Source organism: Pavona decussata, unplaced genomic scaffold (genome assembly GCF_977016875.1).
Source record: "Pavona decussata unplaced genomic scaffold, jaPavDecu1.1 SCAFFOLD_300, whole genome shotgun sequence".
Classification (NCBI taxonomy): domain Eukaryota; kingdom Metazoa; phylum Cnidaria; class Anthozoa; order Scleractinia; family Agariciidae; genus Pavona; species Pavona decussata.
The window spans coordinates 5,923,242-5,946,659 of record NW_028145697.1 but is presented as its reverse complement, the minus strand read 5'-3'; the positions used below and the strand labels follow the sequence as shown (position 1 = coordinate 5,946,659).

At 37.1% G+C, this 23,418-nt stretch overlaps 2 protein-coding genes across 3 annotated transcripts; both read left to right on the top strand.

Moving 5' to 3' along the window:
• The first annotated feature begins 529 nt into the window (after positions 1 to 529).
• On the top strand, positions 530 to 1,523 carry LOC146454848 (cannabinoid receptor 2-like). Its single transcript, XM_085095379.1, has one exon. The coding sequence runs from the start codon at positions 681 to 683 to the stop codon at positions 1,521 to 1,523; it is 843 nt and encodes a 280-aa protein (XP_084951505.1). The 5' UTR covers positions 530 to 680.
• Positions 1,524 to 8,009: 6,486 nt separating this feature from the next.
• Positions 8,010 to 22,680, top strand: LOC146454847 (carboxypeptidase A4-like). 2 transcript variants are annotated; one of them, XM_085095195.1, is made up of 11 exons: positions 8,010 to 8,177; positions 9,712 to 9,858; positions 10,851 to 10,935; positions 12,109 to 12,330; positions 13,049 to 13,150; positions 16,765 to 16,869; positions 17,281 to 17,391; positions 18,949 to 19,039; positions 19,604 to 19,806; positions 20,689 to 20,779; positions 22,064 to 22,680. In XM_085095195.1, exons 2-11 carry the CDS (start codon positions 9,767 to 9,769, stop codon positions 22,249 to 22,251), a joined length of 1,290 nt encoding a protein of 429 aa, XP_084951321.1. In that variant the 5' UTR covers positions 8,010 to 8,177; positions 9,712 to 9,766; the 3' UTR covers positions 22,252 to 22,680. The 2 variants fall into 2 exon arrangements, with proteins under 2 accessions (XP_084951321.1, XP_084951322.1); XM_085095196.1 differs by lacking the exon at positions 8,010 to 8,177 and adding an exon at positions 8,273 to 8,599.
• Positions 22,681 to 23,418: the final 738 nt, after the last annotated feature.

Genomic DNA, 23,418 nt, shown 5'->3' with positions numbered 1-23,418 from the left:
AAGAAGTGTATTATTTTCCGTTATGAAGGTCATGCCTTGCATATACCCTTTTAGAATTATGTTATCTCAAATTGCACCAAAAATAAAAATGCTAGCCACAATTTTCTAGCTCTGTCCTCACGAATTTATAACTTTACCACATTTTAAGACAATTAAAAATAAAATATCATTTTATTGAAGTGTCAATGTATTTAGCGGAGACCACTAATTGGGGACACTTTTGCAAATCTAATTCTAATTTAGAAATGTTGGTTTTTGAGAAAAGGGGAATACCAGAGTACCTGAAAAAAAACCTCTCGGAGCAAGGACGAGGACCAACAACAAACACAACCCAGATATGACGCCGAGTCCGGGAATCGAACCCGGGCCACATTGGTGGGAGGCGAGTGCTCTCACCACTTCGCCAACCCTGTTCTCTGTTTATTTTTTTTTTTAACTTTGTTGTTCGAATTTAATGAAAATCATAAGTAAATAGTTGTAAAGACACTGTTGTTGCTATCGCTGGTTTTGCTTTAACTATATGCAACTTTTCTTTTAAATTTAAGGCAACGTTATCTGCTTTCAACCAAAGCAAATACTCCGAAAAGCTTCCTTATCAGCGATGCCTCATTCCAAACATCCCTGAAGATGTCCAACACACCGTTAGTGACATCACCAGCAGAGTTATACTTCCCCTTGACATGCTGTTGGCTTTGCTGTCAATCACGTGTAACTGTCTTGTCCTCACAGCTATTCTACGCACACGATCGCTTCAGCATCCTTCGCTACTTTTGCTGGGTAGCCTCTCAATAACTGACGTGCTGTGGGCAATATTTACCATTGTCAAAAACACCGTGACGTTTACGCTTGAAGATTTTTGTCCTGAGGAACTGGGTGCGACAGGAGCGGGTTTTGTAGTTCTTTGTATGATTTCTACCCTAGGTAACCTGGCCATAATTAGCAGAGACCGGTTTTTAGCAGTGAGCAAACCTTGGCGGTATCGTAATCGCGCGACAAGATCACGTGTCGTCAAGGAGACGTCCGTGATCTGGAGTTTGAGTCTGATAATGGCGGGGATTGTGGCTTGTGGAGTTTATTTCCCACTTGTAGCTTTCTTATCAAGGGTAGTTGGTGCTTTACTGTATGCCTTGTATATCCTCATCACAATCTGCTCTTATGTTGGAATATTCATTGCAAATAGACGCCACAGGACAACCATGAATCAGCACGGAGGTCAAACACTCGCCACATTGCAGCATGAGAAGAAATTAGCAAACACAGTTGGTTTGCTCTTAATAGTGCTGTGCTTCACTTTCCTTCCAGCACTTATTGCTCCACTTGCTTTGGTAATAGCAGGATACTCAAGCTTTGGTTTAATTCCTTTTAGGCCATTCTATCACGTTTTTGTCACCCTTAATGGGTTCCTAAATCCGCTGTTGAATTATGGTAGGAATGGAGATGTCCGTCGAGCGGTGCGTAGTTTGATAAGGCGTCCACAGTGTATACAAAGAATACACCCCAGCACACTGAAGGCAATGGACTAAATCAGAATAATCGATAACTCTCAAACACGTAGTCTCCCTTGCAGACACCCCTTTGCCTCGTCACGCAATCTTTTCTAATCTAATACCAGTGAAGTAACGCGTTTAAGTTTGCCTGTCACAGAATAAGTAATAAACACCTTATATAGTAGAGTAGTCTGATATACTCTGTTGTATTCCCCATTGATAGAAATTTAAATGGTGATGTGAAATAAGGCTCGATCAGTGACCAGCCTAAAATGAAACAAAAATAAGATTTTTAAAAGTGTACAGATTTGAACGCGTTTATTTACTTAACACTTTTATTTATTATCAATTTTAAGAGATTTGGATGTTTTTTTTGCTTGGAAAGAACCTCAAACATGATTTGGCGGATGCAGGTCGTTGGATTCACGTCGGAATAGCCATGTTTTATAGGCCTAAGCTTGTAATGATGATGAACTTCAGTTTCGTCCATCAATGTTTTTACGCTCAGCAACACTAAATATTTCATGGCAAAATTAAACAAAAATGGCGTGTGATTACACATGTGTACATGGTATGTGCTGGTAAAGTAAAAGTTTAGTTGTTGTCGCTGTTAATTCGCACTGTTCAATTTGTTGTTATTTAGTGGTATCTGTTATATTTTTAGCTTTGATGTAACCTATGTTTTGGACCTTCTTAGCTGAGTGTCAGGCTTCTTTAAGTGAGGAAGGGGGGGGGGGGGGGGGGAGAGCCTGATAGTCCGGCAGTGGATGTTAACCCTTGAATAAAGCAAGGACCACTTGCTCAGTGAAGCGCTTTTATTTTTTCCCCTTTTTTCTCACCACTGTAAAACAGTCATAAAAGCGGATCAAAAGACGTCCTTGTATCCTTCTATCACGATCAATGATATATTGTACCAAAAATATCTAAAGACGAGACAATGCCATTGCGACAACGTCGCTTTATGTGAAGCTACAAAATCAAACAAAGAAAAAGTTCGTATATCGCATTTTAAAGTACATCCGGTCAGCAGTTTTGCTCCTCGCATTTCCGATCTACATACGCTTGGTCGCAAACAGGTCGTAAACAACGATTTCTTCGCTTCTCAACCATGCACCACGGAATGTACAGCTCGATTTAGCCAAAGACTTTATTCAGAATCGTCGCAGACATGCATTTGCTTAGCTGTGATCTTGATGCATCTATTTAACTTCCTGGATGGATTTTATTGATGAATTATTTCGATACTCGTCACACGACTGTGTTTGGCCTGTTCGACTGTTCTTTATTCGGGTTAATGCATCATCATCTTTGGTCTAAAAGTAGATGTTCGGCTAGGCTAGCCAGTGAGATTTGTCCTTTCCGCTAGAGTCTGTGCAAGCTTTGGTTAAGAAATTGGAGCGAGCGAACTGAGGAGAGACCCATCCTATACGACAAAAGCATCCTGAAGAAATTCCCAAAAGTTGCAATGTAGGCTTTGTTTCAATTTATATTTCATAAAATTCGTTGGCCAAAACCTGATCAATCAAATGTAGATAACAGATAAGATGAATGAACAAACCTCTAAAGCTGATATTCTCTATCTAAAGCCTGTTTGAGCCAAATACTGGGGCCCTCAACATTTCCAATTTTGCAATTTTTTGCAACTTGCTTCGGATGTCTTCAACACCCATGGCCAGAATATAATTTTCCCCAAATAGATTTTATAATATTTATAAACTTCAATATCTATGTAAGCTCTGCTGATAATTTGTTGTTTTGGGAAATATTACTTTCAGAGAAAATAACGAATATGGTAGTGTGCTTGTTTTTCCTGCTTGTCAAAATGGCTGACAGGCAACATAGTGATACGAACATTGTCTTCTTGATTATAAAACCCACAACATTTTAACGGCAAATTTTATAAACTGGGAGAGTGGCTCTACCAGCTGTATGAATTTCATTTGAATTGGTTCGCATGAATTCGAGAACCAGACTCGTTTTTTTTACTATTTGAGAGTAAATTTTTTGGTCAAAACATAGACCTCAGGCCGACGTGATCAAGTGCGGTTCCCAAGGCAACGACACATCTGCCGATCCAAATATGGCTGTTTTTGTTCATCCCTTCAGGTAACCTACCTCCGCACAAATAATGAAGGGGGGGGTTAAAAATTTTCATTTTCAACTTTGCTTCACTTTCCTGGAGAATTGCTCTTAAACTGCCTGACCTTGTCTTTCTTAATATTGCAGTCTTTATGTATAAATTTTACAATAGACGCCAACCATCTGTGTTTGATACTTTAATACAAGAAGTGCTTCGAATATGTTCTCTTCTTTACTTAAATTAAGAACAAATTAAGGATTATTCAATATAAGATTTAAGGGCCCCACGACAGCCTGCGAGTATGGAACTTAATTAGTAAAAATTCAAAAACCCTCTCTATTTCAAACTTTAAGGAATCATTAAAAAGCGATCTTGTCAAAGATTATTAGTTTCTTGTATCCTTATTACAAGTTGTGTTATTTCCCAAATTACCTGTAAACTAGTCTTTTGTTTAGTTTTGTCACCTTTCCAAGCCTTAATGTTTTTTTTTTATCTGCCATAGTTTAATACATAGCTTGTTATTAGCTGCCATAGTTAGTGTGCTCTTCTTACATTACTGTTTTGAAGTCACATTTAAATTTAACTATTCTAGACTTCCCTCATAACGTAGAATTAGCGTTTTCCTCTCCTCTTTTTCTTTTTATGTGTGCATTTGTGCTTCAGCTTTGTTGCTGACCTGTATCTTATTTCTAATTAATACTGATGACAACTGGCTGCCTGGCTTCGCTAGCCCCTATGATTATTCCAGGCAGCCAACTCGAATTATTGATACACTAAAAACGTTTTAAGACAGAATTCAAAATTTTCAGACCCTATCTAAGACATTTAAACCAAAATCATACCCTGTTTAAGACTAGAATGATTTAAGAATACACTAGTTTCTTACTGTATTCAGGGTAATGGGCTCCTGCTGTATTTTAATGCAATAGCAAACACAATCTACTTACGACATCATAGAATCACTGAGCTGTTTACGCTATTTACTCATTGAAATATGCTTCGTTCTTCAAAAGCCCAATAATTAAACACGGTGAGGGTAAAAGGAGGAAAGAGTTTGCGGAATGGTATGTGGAATGGCGTGCGGAATGGCATAATTATGCGAAATACGATTTACGTGGGAAATAAATTAACTGAAGAGCGCGTCATGTTTTCGCGCCAATTTTATAAGAGCAGCAGCTTTTTTGATGCTGCGGACTCTTGCTAAATATTAACAACAATTCCAGGATTTGATCGTCTGATTGTTGATATGGAAGAAGTGAGGGTAAGGAAAGCGATGAAAACTGTTTATAGTTTTCGCATTCAAGGAACTATGAATAAATCCGTGGTAAATTAAATTTCATGTTCACTTTACTCCATGCGACTTCGGTTGACAAAAATAACGTGGCAGCGTGAAGTCTTCTCAGGACAAAGATTGATCCTTTACTGAGGGCAAATAATAAACTTTTTTTTCTTTTTTTTTTTAAACCCTCGGTAAAAGATCAATTCTCGTACCCTGTATGCTCGATGATTCATTTATCATGAGCGGGAAAATGAACAACAATTTGACCAAAATGCATTTGTGATGAGAATAGTTTCACAACCTTTCACACAACCAGTGTCGATAATTAGACACCATACTTGTCATCTGCTTTTTTGCTCTAGGGCTTTTTCGCTTTTAAATCTCATTTTAGGTTGGGACGTCTGGCACTGAAAGAACTTAATTAAAGACGGATATGTTTAATTCGATAACGCGTAACTGAACTATAGCTACCTGAATCGCCGTATTAAATAGCTAGGTAGCTAGCTCAGCAGCTCAACAGTGACTTGCGTACTCGTCGCTCGACGAAAATGTAAGGTGAGAAAAAGTAGAACATATTTTTCCCATGAGTTGTACAAACTGTAACCGTCAAAGAGTCTGATAAAATGACCGAGTTTAAATTTAAAATTTCTCACATAATAGTTTTGGCCTTGGATTGATGTTATTTCTCCAGTCTGGTGTTGCTTTTTGTCTAGGCTACTCGCTGCCACGTTCTTTTTGTCAACTAGAAATTTAATTTATTCTTAGTTCCTTGAATGCAAAACTTCATCGATTTCTTCACTGTCACTTCCTAACCAGCGATCAGACATGTTCTATCCCAGGCGTATATTTTCTAATCCTCGATCTGTTGTTTGGTTGTTTAATAGTCCGCAACATCGAAAAAAACTGCTGCTCTTATAAAATTGTGAAACAGGATGCGCTCTTCAGTTAATTTATTCCCCGCGTAAATCATATTTCGCATAATTATGCCATTCTGCACGCCATTCCACATACCATTCCGCAAACTCTTTCCGCCTTTTACCCTCACCGCAAAAAACAGACATCTGAGCTTATCCTGTTTAAGCCATTAGGTCTGGTAGCGATACCCTGTTTAAGACAGAAAGTGATGAAATAGATACCACGTTCAAGACAAAACCTCGTTAAGGTCCCCCCCCGGCGTAGCTGGTAATGAGGCAGTTGCTTGGGTAAACAATTCCCGGAGTCAACATGATTGAAAAAGCTATAGGAAATTAGTCAAGACCTTACCATGAAAACGATTTTCAACAAATTGTTTTCAACGGCGCTGTTGCCAAATTATAGTCGATGTTAAATTTTGTGTTAAATCGAGTGGAAGAATTAAATGCATGTGTACTGTAAAATTGGTGATTAACCGGAGATATAAGGAGCGGGGGGAGGTACTTGCATTTTAGGGATTAAACGAGGTTCAAAATATTATATCGGGGATTCTGAATAGCAAGAATAAAATACTTGAAACTTGATATCTTGTGTCCGGTCTTTCCAGATCGTTTTTGTGGCCTTTCAAGGCATGTTTGTGTAAGCTAATACAACACTATCTGTTCGAATACTTTAAAAGCTGAAAGTTTAAGCTGCAGCGGAAACAAAATATTATTCTCCGAATATACCAGCTGTTGGGGTATTTGCGAAAATGCTAGCTTTTGACCTTCCGAAAACAAAAGACATTAGTTTTCCAGCGTCACAACCATTTGAGCTGACCTTTAGCCTTACAACTAAATTCGCATTTCTGAAGCGTTTAGGCTTTTCCGAACCTAAATGAAACATAAGGTGCCTAACAGATAGGGTTTAAATTAATTCGCCCAAGAGTGTACGTATTAAACCGTCTTGTTTTTATTATAAACTTTTTTGTTTTGTTTTGGACGGCATCTTCATTTGCATCTTCTTGTCTTTCTCTACTGCCTAGGTAAACATTTTTCTCTGGCTGCGGGCCTGCTACTCGTGCGTTGTTATGAATATATGTATTTAAAGTTCTTAATTATAAGTGATCCTTGTTCTTCTATAAGAGTCGCCCTTTCATTTTCAGTAGTTTTTAAATAATTGTTACAGAACGCACTTCCAACATTTTAATTCGGGTAAAGTCTTGAGACCAGTTGCATTAAATCTTTCCAAAAAGATATGAATTGTAAAACTGAGTACTCTTAGAGTCTAATTTAAATAATCACTGTTTTCTTTTGCACTAATGCATTTCCTCAGTAATTAGAAAAGACTTAACAAAATTACCATCTAGAGTACATTCATTGGCTATTTTAAGTTTGTTTTTATATTACTGTACATACACGAAACTATACAAAAGAAGTAATATTTAAAAAGTTTAATATTCTCCGGAAATTTTCAACCTGACCTGCAGGTGCAAAGTTTGTTCAAAAATAGCAAATTAAAGAAAAACAAAATTTAGTGCGCGTCTGTGTGAGAAAAAGTTGTATCGTCACTAGCTAGAATAGGGAAAATAGTGAGACGTCATTTTTTTAAATGTCAAATGCTTTCAGCTTTCGGATACTTTCTGTTACTGATTTGCTTAATACGGGCACTCCGCAAGGACGGCCAATTTTTCTACGAGCTGTTTGTATTTGCATCACTTCAGAATGCTTGTGAAACAAGACATCTGGTTTTATTTTACTAATAGCAGTGTTTTGAAAATATCCTTACCACTCAAGAACATTACTTTATCGGCACTGAGTTTGAAACCAGCATTGATAAACCACGATATATAACCGGTTAAAATTTTTGACCGAAAAACCTCGCACTCAAAAGCTTTTTTTTTATTCTGCACAGTGATGAGAGGAAGCAAACCAAAAATCCCAATTGATTGAGGATAAAAATTCAAGAAAAGCAGTGATTGGTCACCGAAATTCATCAAGCAATGCCACGGGTGGCAGAAAAAGTTATGACTATACTATTTTCCTAATTAAGTTTTGAGGATTAGCGGTGACAGAACCGAACTTTCCGAAGTAAAAAAGAATGATTAATTCACTGTTAATGGTAACAGTGGTAAACTCATTTATCTACAGACAAACGGTTTTCATTGTCCGTTGCTCATTATATCAACCAATGCAAGGAGGCTGTGATGTTAAATTAATATTAGTGAATAAGCTTGCTTGTCCTGCGTCAAATGATTTTTTGAGTGCATTTTGAACAATAACATATACAAATACCATTATCACCCCGTATAGAGTTGTTATTTCAAAGTACCTTTTCTCTGAGCTTCACCTGTCAGTTTTAGCATGAAAACGTTTCAAAACTGAAAACAACAAGAACAAGGCAGGCAGCAATTCAAGATTGACGAATTTCACAATCCAAGGTAAGCCGAGTATGTTTTTCCTTCTCGGTTTGTAGTTTGGCCGCTTAATTAGTCAAGCCAGTGCCATCAATATTCAGAAACAAATTGAACGAGTCAAACGCAGAGCTTCAATGAACAAACCAGAGGGAGGTAAGCTCGTACTTGAATGCAATTGCGTTTATTAATTCGAAGTGGTGAGAGCAAAAGAAAATACCAAAATAAGTTACATCAGTTTTTCTTGAAAAAAAATTTTGAAAAGGCATTTCCTAGTGGCCTGTGAAAACTCCAAAACAAAAGGTTTGTTCAATCAAATGACTGTTTTAGAATCTCACTGTCTAAATTCACTTCAGAAATAGTGATTTCATGAAGTACAATTTTCTTGTAAACTGTGGTTGCCTAACGTTGTCGCTGGATTCTAGAAATTGGAGACATTGTACAGTTACGTAAGTAAAAACTGTGTTTTATGCCAGTTTTACCTAGGCGACCAAAACCTGGCCGTGTTTTTGGTACTCTTTGTGTCTTCTCTGAATATTTTTGTTTTAAAAAATAAGGTTCAACGACTTATATTTCTAGAGAGGATAGTAAGTTTATTTCAAGCTAAAGTCATAAGCTTTTTCAACTTCGATGTTTAGCCAAAGGGATCGAAAATTACGAAGAATATTACCACCTGTCTAGGCGGTTTTTTTCCCTTAACACTCAAGCGGACCCCATCCGCGCGGAAGTCTTTTTTTTAAACGTCAATTTTCTCCCGTTCTCCTGTTCGAATTTAATTTACATTCGCCTTTTCACACGTTCATTTCTTATATATACATGCCAGCTATGTTTATATCTTCACATTTGATAATGATGACATCGTCAATTTTCCTTTTAAAATATTTATCAAATCGATCCTTGATACTTCGTCTTCAAGCAATGAAAACTAGATATTTAAACCGTAAAGCTAAGTTGTAGTTCTTTATGGCAAATTTTATTACGTTTTGAGAAAGTATGGATACTAGAAATATTCTTAACTTTCTTTATGCATCTAGAGATAAGGGTGAAATAATTAATATTTATTTTTAAAGAGAAGAACAAACATTACCACAAGAAGGGGTAAGTACTTTGAATTGTATTCAAAGCTAATACTTTCAGGCTCATACACAGACCAACAGCACTAGGCTATAGTACTTAGCTCCGGATTGCACCCTAATTTTCAGTTCGAGAGCATTTTTCACTAATTCTGATATAGTATTTGACTGCGGAAATATTATTCATGTCAACTCGAATGAATGAATGAATGAATGAATGAATGAATGAATGAATGAATGAATGAATGAATGAATGAATGAATGAATGAATGAATGAATGAATGAATGAATGAATGAATGAATGGATGAATGAATGAATTTCTACTTTAAATTACTAGCCTGAGTATAGTACAAAACTCTCGGGCGTGAGGAAAGAGCGAAAAACAAGAAGTCCTTCCCTCAAGCAGACAAAATCATGTTTTCTAAGCCGACTGTAATTATAACACTATGAGACATTCATCAATTCTTTCTTTATCACACGTAAATAGATCAATATATTAAAACTTGATGCTGACTGGATAGAAAGCGCTGAAAATCAAAGATATGAGATGTCCTTTCGTTCTGATGGCTTTACACCCTCTTCCACTAATGCTGTGCCTGTTCGTACCCATTAATTCAGAGCAGCTTTATTTTGGGTAAGTTGTCCATATTCTTTACGTATTTCTCTTATAATAGTATGGCAGGCATGAAACGCCTTTGGTTCGGCCGGAAGATTGCGCAAGATTCTGAATATAATCGATCTGAACCGGTGATGCAGACTTTGGAGCCGGATATGGCGTTAACCACGTATACTTTGACCTAATGTTCCTTCCTTTCCGCATTTCTTAAATAAATCATAAAGGGGGAGATTTTATGTCCAATCTGCAAGGTGTTATAAAAGCGATTGTCTGATAGTGAATCACAATGGTACCAAAGCCTCGTGAGTTAACGAAGAGTTACTATGATCTACAAATTAAGATACCAATTGATAGACATTTGAGAAAGATTAAAGTATGGCGCAGAGCAGCACGGTATTTTTGGATATCTCTTGGAAATGATAAGTCTTTGCAAATATTTGATAATCCTAAAAATATTAGACAATCATCAATATATTTAGAGGACGTCCTAAACCTTATTAGAACTAAATAGATGTTTAAGTATGTCAATCAATCGATAAATAAATAAATAAATAAATAAATAAATAGGTATATGAATAAAGCGGTTACTGGACTTGTTTTCTCAGTGTTTTCTGACGGCTTGACAGAACACAAGACTAAGTCAAGCAATTTCAAAAGTGCAGAGACATATTTTGTATTGGAAAAATGACATGCGTCTATTGTGCTGCTGGGACCATTTAATGGCTATCCAATATTATAATTTTATTGTAAAAAAAGTGCGAAATCCGAAAACCGTGAACACTTCTATTACACTTTGAAAGATAATATAGGAATAACACAAATTAGTGCAAAAAAAATCCGAAATTGCCCCCATCACTGTACGTTAGTCAACATTCGTCTTGTTTCAGCTCTGAGGCTACAGCTATGAAAATCGATATCTGAAGCGCCACCATCAAAGTGTTCACAGTTTCTTGACTCGCATTGTAAAGAATGATTTCTCTGCTGTTTCATCATTTTAATCAATCCTTCAGACACAAAGTTATTCGAGTTATCCCTGAGACGAAGAAACATCTCAACTTTTTATCCTCACTGCGAAGACAATTTAACCATGACGATGTAAGTACATTTACGTTGTTACAAATTTTTTCCCATGTCCTACACCAGCTCAGCCTAATTATAAGTTAGTGATAATAAACAGGTGCCAGATTCTAAAAGCCTTCCTTAGTAAAGATGTATCTTAAGTTTTGCTTCTAAACAAAGGCCAATAGTTGGAAAAACAACAGGCTATTGCTCAGGCCCCAGTTGTTCAAACAGCAGATAATTTTGTCCACTGGATAGGTCGCTATGCAGCAGATAAAATGTGTGCAAGAATTTCCCTATAGCCCTATAATTTGTGTATAAAGTAGAAGTGTCTGTGTAATTTAAGTATGGGATCGTGTGAAAAACATGCCAAAAGCTTTGGTTGGAGTACATTTTATCTGCTGGACAGCAACTTATCCACAGGATAAAGTTATCCACTCTTTAAACAACTGGGGTCCGAAAATTAAAATACTTGGGATGATATCTTTAACTAAAGAGGGCTCCATGCCCATGCAGGTCTCGACATATTTCATTGTCATGCTGGTATCTATCAACAAAGAATTACTTCCTTTTCTTGCTTCAGTTTAGGGTAACCTCTTGATAGTAATTTTTGCAGGGGAGGTTAAAGAACCCACTTATTTTTTAACAGTATCGGGCGATAACAACGTCACTCATACGCTTAGATACTATATTTGCAGGGGAATTTATATAAATAGCCCACATTCTACCCTAACATAGGTACATAAGATTAGCCAGTGTCGTGCTTTGGTCAGTGCATATTCAGTCATGATCTGGGTGGCTTCAGTTTTCTTTACGGCAGCCATTAATTGTCATTACTATGATAATTTTTCTTGTGGCCAAACTAAGTTTAAGTTGGACAGTCCGGCACAGTTATCATAATTCTTTCCCGATGGTCTCCATTTTTGCAGGGCCTTGAAGTTTATTGTTCTATCGACGTTCAGGCCTGGAATTCTGGGTATGGAACGCGAGCACAACCGAAAAATTACCGAAACTATTGAACGCTCTCCGAAAACTCACCGAGCTCTGGGCTGGCGCCATGTTGTGACGTCACGCGGTTATCAAATTTGATAACTGTGCCGGACTGTTGGACATTTAAATGGGTTCGCACTTTAAGTATCACCCCTTTTCCCGAGTATGCCTGTGTATGCCCGTAGTGTCAGTCCTGCAATCAGTTTGGTTTATTTTAAGGTGGAGTTCTGGACACTACCATCACGTGAAGGAGTAGCTGTAGACATCCGCGTGTCACCAACAGACGCGTACAACAATATTAGCGAAATGTTGGCAAGCAGTGATATGAAATTTGCGGTCCAAATACCTGACTTACAGTCAGCTATTGAAGGAGAGGACGATACGCCTAACATGAAGCGTGAATTGCTGTCATGGTTTGAGAAATATCACCCACTGGACGAGGTAGGTTTACTTGGCTGGCTTATAGAGGCCACATTAAGAGATAGTGGGATACAGGACATTAGAGCAAAATCTTATCGGGATGCAGGAGACGTAAGGGAATTCTATCTGTGATACGAAAGAAAAGAGAATACGGAATCTGGAGCATGACATTTTGGGGCACAGTGATCTATAATTAGATCACTGTTTACTACTTAGATACGGGATTTGGGATACGAGGTATATGCAAATATCCCCACCCTTCCCTTAATGGAGTCCTCATTACAAACAGAAACAAACTTTAAGTCCAGTTTAGTTTATTTTTTAGATTTCTTTCAATAAACAGAACAAACACCAGAACGCTCAAACTGAACGCTGCAGCTCAATATGTGAAACCTCTGGTTTTAATCAGTTTGCTTTACATTGACTTTTCATAGGGATTGACAAAAATATACAAGCTTCTGAAGCTCGACGCTTCTTGGTTTTCTCTTAATTTGTTGTTGCTGTTGTTGTTGTTGTTTTATTTTTCTGATAACAAAAGCCACCGTATAGCTTGTGGGGGTTAAAAGATAATAACTTGATACAAGAGCACTCATCTGCTAAAACCAAAAAAATATATCCTGCTAAAGCCGTTACGATCTTTGGAGAACGAAACTTATTTTCGCATACGTATTTACCGCGATTGTATCATCTACAAATCTTTACAGTGGCATTCATTTTATATATGCATTTCTATTTGAAGATCATCTCTCGGCTTAGAAAGACAGCCAATGATTGTAAAGGACGATGCCACTTATTCACACTTGGAAATTCCTACGAAGGGAAGCAGCTTTATGCTGTTGAGGTAAATATTTTACAAGGAAAACAACATACAGGCTCGTTTACACCACGGGAAAATTTGGTCCGAACCGGTTAAAGGGAACCTCCACTCTCACAACAAATTGACGGGTAAGCGTTGGAAATAGTGTCTAAATTCTAAATTTTTGTCTAAAACGTAGAAATGATATTTAAGCGTCTTAAAAATTAGATATGATTATCGACAACTTTCGCTTTTAAATTTCCTGGGGGCAGCCATTTTGAATTTTATGACGTGTAATGGTTGCGGCTATTGTTATTCAGCAGAAGTTCTTTTGTGTAAAACAGTTGAACAACCTTATTACGTCATGAAATCCAAGATGGCGGCGCGCGGGAAATTTAAAAGCGAAAATAGCCGATAATCAAATTATGTTTTTTTCCGACACTGAAATATTATTTTCATGTTTTCCAATGAAATTTCAAAGAAAATTGTATTTTCAATAATGTAACGTTAACATATTTCGAGAGTGGAGGTTTCCTTTAAGAAAGTGGTGCGTGGCCCCATATTTTTGCCCGTCTAAACAATGCGCAATATATATATTTAGCCAAGCCTAAAAGTGGAGCTCCACAATTCCTTTTTAATAGCATTTATATACATGCTACTCTGCTTATTGTATGAACGTAATAACGTTACAAATTCTTCACCCTGTCTTGAGTCATATATACCTTAAGTGCATATAAAGCAAACTTTTTACGCGTCAGCGAAAAATGTTTTGAACCATAAGCTGTTCTTGTTGATCGTGCGAGATCACATTGCTGAATTCCGATGACGTTCGAGAGCATAAAACACTTGTGGATGAAAAAATTACGCGCTCTCTCAAATATTACTCCTGTGGAAACTATTAATACATTTGTGTCAAGTTTGAAATGCGTACAATAAAGAAAATTTGGCTACCACGTAATGTTTCCACGCGTGCAATTTGGCCGCTCGGATAAAAATAAAAGATTTGTTTCAAAATTTATTACTTTGTAAATATTCCTCGTACAGAAATATTTATAGTCTCATAATAAACGTTACAAGAAAAGAAATAAAGGAAAAATAATGTTTGGCTATGGTTCGAAATATTTGAACGTTTACTTTAAAATTAGGGCGTACTGTTTACAAATATGCACTGCGAATGACGAGCACAAAATGTTCAAAATAATTAATGACTCTAGGAAAATTTCTCCTAAAGAAACAATTCTAGTCTCTAACTAAAATTTAAGAAAAGAATACAGAAAAAATAATGTTTTGTTGTGGCCCGAAATATTTCAGTGAGCGCTTTAATTTAAAATTAGAGCGTGTTTACAAATTTAAACTTATGCGCTGCGAATGAGTTAGAGAAGCCCAACACAAAATGTTCAAAACAATTCATAACTCTGTGAATATTTCTCCTACAGAAATAATTCTAGTCTCTAAGTAAACGTTAACAAAACAGAGAATACAGGAAAAATAGTGTTTGGTTGTGGTCCGAAATATTTCAGTGAGCGCTTAAAATTAGAGCGTGTTTACAAAACTTATGCGCTGTGAATTGCGAATGAATTACACAAGTCCAGCACAAAATGTTAAAAACAATTCATAACTCTGTGAATATTTCTCTTACAAAAATAATTCTAGTCTCTAAGTAAACGTTAACAAACGGAGAATACAGGAAAAATAATGTTTGGTTGTGGCCCAAAATAAATTTAAGTGAGCGCTTCAATTTAAAATTAGAGCGAGTTTACAAATATTATGCGCTGCGAATTGCGAATGAATTTTAGAGAAGTCCAGCACAAAATGTGTAAAACAATTCTTAACTCTGTGACTATTTCTCTTACAGAAATAATTCTAATCTCTAAGTAAACGTTAGAAAACGGAGGATACAGGAAAAAAAATGTTTAGTTGTGGTCCGAAATATTTCAGTGAGCGCTTAAAATTAGAGCGTGAATACCGGTAGCGAATGAATTAGTGAAGTCCAACACAAAATGTTCAAAGCAATTCATAACTCTGTGAATATTTCTCTTACAGTAATAATTCTAGTCTTGGTAAAAGTTAACAAACGGAGAATACAGGAAAAATAATGTTTGGTTGTGATCCGAAATATTTAAGTGAGCGCTTAAAATTAGAGCGTGTTTACAAAACTTATGCGCTGGGAATGGCGAATGAATTAGGGAAGTCCAACACTAAATGCTCAAAACAACACATAACTCTGTGAATATTTCTCCTACAGAAAAAATTCAAGTCTATAAGTAAACGTTTACAAAAAATGAATACAGGAAAAATAATGTTTGGTTGTGGTCCCAAATATTTTTAAAAACGTTTATTGCGTGTTTACAAATGTGCCCTGTGAATGAATTACACAAGTCCAACATAAAACATAACTCTGTGAATAGCTCTGTGAATGTTCAAAATTAATTTTTCCACGAATACTGTCATATGGCAACGATTTAAGTATTCGTGTATAATTTGAAGTATGTTAAATATGGAAAATTACCGACAGTTGCCTGCAAAAATGCATTTAATTTCTATGCGACTTGCAAGTTGCTTACTCAGACACCCAGCTCACCACATGTCTGTTTTCAACTCGCCTGTTTGTTCGTCGCTCTCGGGGTTCAAATTTGCTTATTAGTCGCCTGCTTTCTCGACATATGTAGTTTGTTAGCATATTCAACGAATACAAGAAATCAGTGTTCTTCAAAATTCTCGTTTGTTTTCTAAAAGAAGTAAGCCATCCCACTTCCCGCCGAAAAAACGCGGGTTGCCGCACAGGTTGAGTGTGGCATTTCACAATGGCTTACATAGACGGGCGGACGTACGACGGACGGTCGGACAGTGACGTCTAAACCAAAATGTTTCGCTTTCATGGGTATACCAAAATCTCTTATCAATGGGGCTCCGGCGCGCGGAGCTCCACTACTAAATTGTATTCGATAGCACCGGACCAGTGTCTCTTCGCTGTTTTGGGGCTACAGATACCTGTGGCCCCAAACCGATAAAAAGCAGCCGGGACTTTCTTTGTCGTTCAAGAACACTCATGTAAAACGCCTGTTTGGCTTGTCAATCCTGTTATCTTATTTTTTGTAACTCAGTAATCGCAGGGAAGCTAGACCATAAACAGTGATATCTAGACGCTAACAGCAAATTTGTACTCTACTTTAGGTCCGTGAGGCCCTTAGTTTTCGTCCACTCCCAGCCAAACTATTACTGACTTGCGAAAATGAATTTTTTTTTGGACCAAAATTATCTTTGCATGGATACGCACCTCAGTGTATATATACCTGTGCAAAACCATGGCTTTATATGAAAGCGTTCTTCGTCATCCATGAACCAAAAAAAAAACTAAGACTTGAAACAAAACAAACATTTTTTTGGTTAAATGCTATGTATCAACGCCTTAGCTTTTCCTCTAGCTCCCGACTACTCTCAAAAACTGATTCTAATGTTTTAAGCATGTTCATCTGCTTCAATGGCGATGATGATATATCTTTTCTTACTCCTAGAAAAAAGGCCAGTAGATTTCATCAAAGCATAAGCCATTCTCGCGAACGCAGGGCTTTTTTTTAAAACACCTACAGAGAAATTCAAATATTTAATTAAAGAACACTAAAACTGATTATGGCTTATTGCGTTAACGTTATATTCAGATCCGCGCCAATCACGATGTTTCCAAGCCACTGATCTTCATAAACTGTGGAATTCACGCTCGAGAGTGGGTCTCCCCAGCAACCTGCATGTACGTCATTAATCAGGTACACGGGATTTCTTTGTTGGTTAACATGAGTATTTTCTTCATTTTGTCCCAGAATATGTGTAGTTATGCTTGTTAGATTTCTTGTGGGGGTTACATTTCGGTTTAAAGTGCCTTTTTTTTTCAGTTTAAAGTAAGTTTCTTGCAGTCTGAGGGGTCTCTAAATTGAGCAAAGAACAAACGAATCATTAAATAGAAGAAAGATCCTCGCAGCAGTCGCGAAAAGAAACCCTGAAAAAATTCAGGCTTGAACGCGGGGATTTGAACACATAACCTCTGCGATGTCGGGTCTTTCCTTGTACCTTTCATCAGCAGTTCAAGTATATGTTTCATATATCCAAATTTAATAGTAAATAATAATAATTTAAAGTAGAATATGACATACTCTGTCTATCTTTGTCCTTTATTTTAGCTGGTCTCACGTTATCCAGATGACGTGGCAGTGAAGGAGATGCTAAACAAAGTGGATTTCCTTATTTTACCGGTTTTAAATGTAGATGGATACGTTTATACTTGGCAAAAGGTAGGAGCTTGAGTAAAAACTAATAAAGTACAAGGATGTAGATTTAGATTACGGGTAAAGGAACATTGAATTAAAAGGATAAAAAAAGTACGAATGATTTTCGACTGACGAATAAGTCGGGTACCAGTGGGATACAAACGAACTAAGTACGAGTGATTTGTTTTTGTTATTTGCTGGTTTTCCCTTTTTGTTTGTTTTTTTTATTAGTTTATTTGATTTTCAAGAACAGTTGTGCTTTAAACAGGTTTGACATTCCATCTGAACGTATACCTTTGGCCAGGGTGTCCCTGAACGTTTGGATTACGAAGGTCGATCATTTACACTTCGTTGATCTGATTGGTTGCCTTTCCCTACTTTTGAAGACAAATTGCGCTGTAAAATTAATTAGTCCCGGTTTATGTATTTTGGTAAATCATATCGCCTATCTTTTGAGGGAACTTACCACGTCTTGTTTCGGATAGAGCAAGAGAGGCTTATCCTCTCTTGGATAAAGTCGAAAACTTGTTTACATCACAGTATGAAGACAGTCTATAAAAGCTCGTAGATTTCGTGACCGCGAGCAAAAGCAAGAGTCAAAGCAATACAGAACAGTTTGAGCTGAAAGAAGGCCAGCATAGTCACTGTATCTCTAGTTAACGCTGGGCAAGATGCTAACAATACGAGGGAGATTTCTCCAACATTTTCTTTGAAAAGCTTTAACCTGAACTGTTTTAGATATAATCCATGATCGCCTCATTTTTTACAATAACAGCAATTTCAATTTAAAAAGACCACAAAATGGGGCACCACACAGTTCTTAGAACGGCTTACAGGGTTGGCTGAAAAAATAACGGAGCAATAAACAAATAACAGAAACAATTGAGCCTGGCCCTGAAACAATAGAGCTGCGTGATGTATGGGTGCAACTGAATTTAAGGTACAAAAGAGCTGTCAGCTATCAAAAGTTCGAACTTAGGTCTCAGGCTTGGCTCATATTACGATTAAACATCATATTTCGGCTTGCTTTGGCTTTCAACCTCCACGCTGCAACCAACACCCTACAGCCTACAAATCTGGAATCTGCAATTTACATCCTTCGGTACGAATGAAGTAGGATTGAAGTGTGAGTAAAAGAGAGATACGAGTGTATCTGTGAGACGTGTGATGTATGAAAGATGTACGAGTGAGGCACGATTAAGGGAAGTGTCAATAGGGAAGTACAAATTGAGTACAAATGAAGTACAAATAAAGTAAAAAAAAAAAATACAATTGAAATACAAATGAACTACGAGTGAGGTATGAGTGACAGAAAAAGAAGTACAAATGGATTACGAATGAAGGAAGAATGAAGAATGGAACGGAGTCAAATTTATATGAAAATTTATACATTTGAATTACAAGTGAAATCAAAGTGAGATACGAGTAAAGCAACAATGACGTGCGAGTGAAGTAGGAGTAAGGTAAAAGTGAGAACTAAAATTAGTTGGTTAAAGTCAGATGCTCCTACTATTAAGCTGTAGGAAATACGCTTAATCTTGGCCATAAAGTTTCTTGTAAAATACATTGTATTGTTAACAGGATCGTATGTGGCGAAAGAACAGAAGTTTAAACCCAGGCTCTGAATGTGTGGGGACAGATCTCAACCGGAACTGGGGTTTCCAGTGGGGAGGTGTGTCAATATTCTCTTAACATTACCGATATATTTGACTTGACGTGTTCGTTACTTTGTCAGTATTCCTTTCTCTCACGTGACACGAGGATTTGAACATCACCAAGCCTCGCAGAAGGCAGAATGTATGTCACACAGGGTTTTCATCAGTTTGAGCATAATACGATCAGTGTTCTAATTAAGGTCACTGATTTAAAACCCGTCGGGAACTTTGCTCTTTCCTTGCTACTGACTGTAATTTCCACGTTTACCCTCTTCTGTTTTGAAAAACAATAAATTACCAAAATTCAAATTCAATTATTATGGTGACTCTTAGGGAGCTTTCATTTGTCAGAACTGGCAAACCAATTCAGTCAGCCGGTAAACGGAATGTACCAATTTTTAGGATAACTTTTATCATATTCCTTCCAATTTCTTCAAAATAGCATGTACTATTTTCGGAGTGATTATTGTTCAGGATTTTGCAGCACCATCCCTTCAATATGACGTATTCGATTTACAGACTGGCCGGTCATTCCGACCAGTTCTGGCAAATGGAAAGGACTCTTAGTTTATACTCTATAGAAACTGGAGCCAGCAGTCACCCGTGCAGTCCAGCTTACCATGGAAGGGCCGCTATGTCAGAAGAGGAAGTTCAGAGTGTTGCCAACTTCCTTGAGTCACAACAGCACCGATTGGTTGGCTACTTGGACATTCACTCTTACAGTCAAATGATCTTGTTTCCATGGGGATATAAAAAGGATCCAACAGAAGATCAAAAGGAGCTGGTATGAAGTTTTGATGTTGTTTTTGTTGTTGTTGTTTGTTTTTTATGACAGACAAGCTTATGCAGTGTTTGTGTAGAACATGATAAACAAGTAAGCCTAGTGTAAATAAGTAATTGTCTGTTCCAAGTATTCATTGTATTCAAGTGACTACGAGAAAGATAAAAAAAAACCTGAAATTCCTCTCTCACTCGCCTTTCGGCACTTCTTAATTTGTGCCGGTATTTTCTTATTTTCTTTAAGGTTTTTCCCCATTGTTGCACACTTTTTAAATATAGAATGTACATTTTGATCATATCAATTTAACTTGGTAGATACAAGAAATGGATTGTGAAATTGTAGTTGTAGCAACAATTAACTCTCTGGTTAGATGATTTTAATAAAAATTTGGTATTACCTTGTATAGCGTAACACTGAATGTCATGCTTTTCTGAAGTATATTGACGCTATAAGAAATCACTTTATAATTATGTAAGTGTCAATTATGAATCACGACAGGTAGACCATCAACGGACAAATGGGTGATTTCTTTATTAATAGATTTTGACATCACACATCGAGGGGTCGTCATGGGCGTAACAACAGTTCAACATACCAGGCCTTCTAATTTAAATTTGGTGGAAAAACAAGTTCATATCGTACAATTTAATTTGCCTATAAAATGGATAAACAAAAAGATCGTGTTCTCAAAAATACTGTTGAAGCTTTAATTAAGTGAAAAATACATTAAGAGTTTATCTTTGCGTTTAATTGAAAATCATGCGGCTCTGCGTTAAACATATCAGTACATTTTATAGTAAATTGCACTTGACAGTCATTTCAATATAGAGCACCTTTGGAAAATGTGTTTAAAAACAGAGCCTGGTTTTCTTTCGTTTTTTCCAGATACGCGTTGCCAAGGCAATGACCCACGCAATCGAATCTCAAGGAGGCTACCACACTAATTATACGTTCGGACAAGCATCACATGTAATATGTAAGTAACGTTCCTTGCAAGACAAACAACAGCAGCCTGAAACAGAACTCTGAACCTAATCTACACCAACCTGCTGACAGCTGTTACTAAAGCAAAATACGTATTTGACCCAATTTGAAACCTCTTGAATATACAAAAACAGATTTCAGATTTGATACCAGTTTGTTGTTGTCTTTGTTTGTTTTGCTTTTGTTGTTGTTGTTGTTGATGTTGTTTTTTAAGAGAGAAGATAACATTGGTGGATCCAGAACTTCACGACTAAGGTGTTTTCCGAGGTGTGAAGCACAAAAGGAGGGGAACGGAATTGGTTCAGAATTTTAAAACGTTTGGTTGGTCAGGCCTTATTTATTGTGACAAAACGGAAGAGGGAAAGTGTGACTTTCCTTCAACTGCCACCGAAAAGAACACTATGATACCATTCCCATCCCCCTTTTAATGTTTGAAATCTTTTAGTTAAGTTTCTGGCAAGCAAAACCGTTGGAAATGTACAGTGTGCCTATGGAAAAGGAAAACGGCAAAGTGAAAGAGAAAATTAGAATTTTTTCTTATTATTTTTGCGACGATGGTTTCAGATGCCTCCATCAGAAGTATAAACTACAGCCGAACCTGTATATAACGGCGCTGTATTAAGCGGCCACCCTCTATTAAGCGGCCAGTTTTTAAAGTCCCGATTTTTTGCTCATACAAACGCTGTATTTGTTACCTGTATTAGGCGGCCACCTCTATTAAGCGGCCGCGGCCACCCTGTAGCAGTCCTATGTTTGTCTTTCTTTGTTATTTTTACCTGTATATAAGCGGCCACCCTTGAATGGAAACTAAGCCATATGTTATTTTATGCGGTATTTCATTGTGTTTAAAATGCAATCTAGCATCACTATAAAGAAACAACATGTAAAAAGCTACTGTAAGCTGATACTCGGACGTTTAATGTCCGCAATGTGCTGAAGTACAGTACCATATCACGAACGCTAAAAAAAAGTTTGTTTTGAATATGCTTCACTCCTTAGCAAGAAATTCCTCTTTTATTAACTTGCTCTTCAGCCATGTGACATTGAACATTGTTGATTGTCCTATTGTTTCCTTGCATGAAGTGTTTTTGTATGATATGCCATTAAAATTGACATTAGACCACACCCAGTGAGTATTTTTAGTGATCCTGTATTAAGCGGCCACCTGTATTAAGCGGCCAGTTACTCAAGTCCCGAGGGTGGCCGTTATATACAGGTTCGACTGTATAGTGGAATGAAGAATTAATCTCTTTTTTCTCTTTCATTTTAAATACAGATATTGAGTCAGGAACAACCAAAGATTACGTTTATGGACACTTAAATGTAAAATATACGTTTTCAATGGAATTGAGAGACACTGGAAAATACGGATTCCTTTTGCCCAGTCAACTGATAGAACCCACTGCAAAAGAAGCGTTTGAAGGAATCAAAGCTATGGCACTGAACATTAAATTGAATGATTAATTCATTTACTTCAGTGTAGAGACAAGGCTTTCGTTTTTTTAATACCATTTCTACAAATTAGAGAAGAAATCGACAAAAACAAATGACAGTTTAGCTTGCGTGCAGGCGTCTCTTATTTTTTTCCTCCGTGCGAAGCAAAGGAAATACGAGACGTCTACACGTAAGCAAAATTTGAGAAAGTTCAAGTTAAAAATATAACTCACAGAACAAAGTTTAATAATAACGAAAGGTCTAGGGCCGGAGTGTTGGTCTCCCACAAAAAAAGGTGACTGAAGTTATCGTCATACCTTTTAGGGGTTACAATTCGTGGTTTGGTACCCCTTAGGGTGCCAAAATCTAAAATGACTTCTCTTAGAGATATGTTGGTACCTTTTAGGGTACTGAGCCGAACAATGTGAGAGAAAATAAATGCCAGTCAACTGATTTTCATTTATGTCTTATCCCTGACTCCCAATTAGTAGCAAAAAAAAATTTCGGACCACGCCCACAAAACAGAATTCGGGAACTTTTTTTAGGGGTTCTTTTCAAAATTTCCGACGACCACACCCACCACTTTTATATGAGATTCTCCCCAATTTACTGTATTTGGAATCGACGCCGAAAATTTAGCCGATAACTAAAACATTCCAGCCAAGCAGCTCCAATCCAGAGCCTCAATGGGGAGTTTACATTTTTTGAAGCTAAACATTTACACCATTTTTCCTGTTAAAGCTGGTAACTCTTTAATATTGCTTCGACTACCACAACATAACAAAACTGCAGGCATGGTTGTTATGGTCTATAGGCGAAGTTGCACTATTACGTGTAACTGTGCAAAACGTTGCACGGTGTTTTAAAATCATTTGACTTGCCTTGCAGTCTCCGAAATCGTTAAACCATAATGCTATTATCCTTTTTAACGATGCGTTTCGAAATTTGCCAATTAATGGCGAGCATATGCAACATGAAGGCAGAGGTGGTTCAATAGCAACAAGATTTGTTCATCAATGTGGCCCAAAAAGTGGGCATAAATGGGTGCAAGTTTGCTGCTCATCCCTACTTCCCATGTTTGTCTATAGTGCTTTCCATTGAAAGAGAATGTATTTCATGTTAAAAGCAGTTCTGCTTGAAGAACTAAAGTGAGTGAGGGTGTTTCAAGGACCGGCCCCTCTTGTCAAAGAAATGCGT

Bases quoted from the DNA above. Each gene is read 5' to 3' on its own strand.
- LOC146454848 (XM_085095379.1), top strand. From the start codon at position 681: ATGCTGTTGGCTTTGCTGTCAATCACGTGTAACTGTCTTGTCCTCACA.
- LOC146454847 (XM_085095195.1), top strand. From the start codon at position 9,767: ATGAGATGTCCTTTCGTTCTGATGGCTTTACACCCTCTTCCACTAATG. The intron at 10,936-12,108 runs GTAAGTACATTT...GTTTATTTTAAG, and splicing joins GACAATTTAACCATGACGAT to GTGGAGTTCTGGACACTACC. The intron at 17,392-18,948 runs GTAGGAGCTTGA...TATTGTTAACAG, and splicing joins ACGTTTATACTTGGCAAAAG to GATCGTATGTGGCGAAAGAA.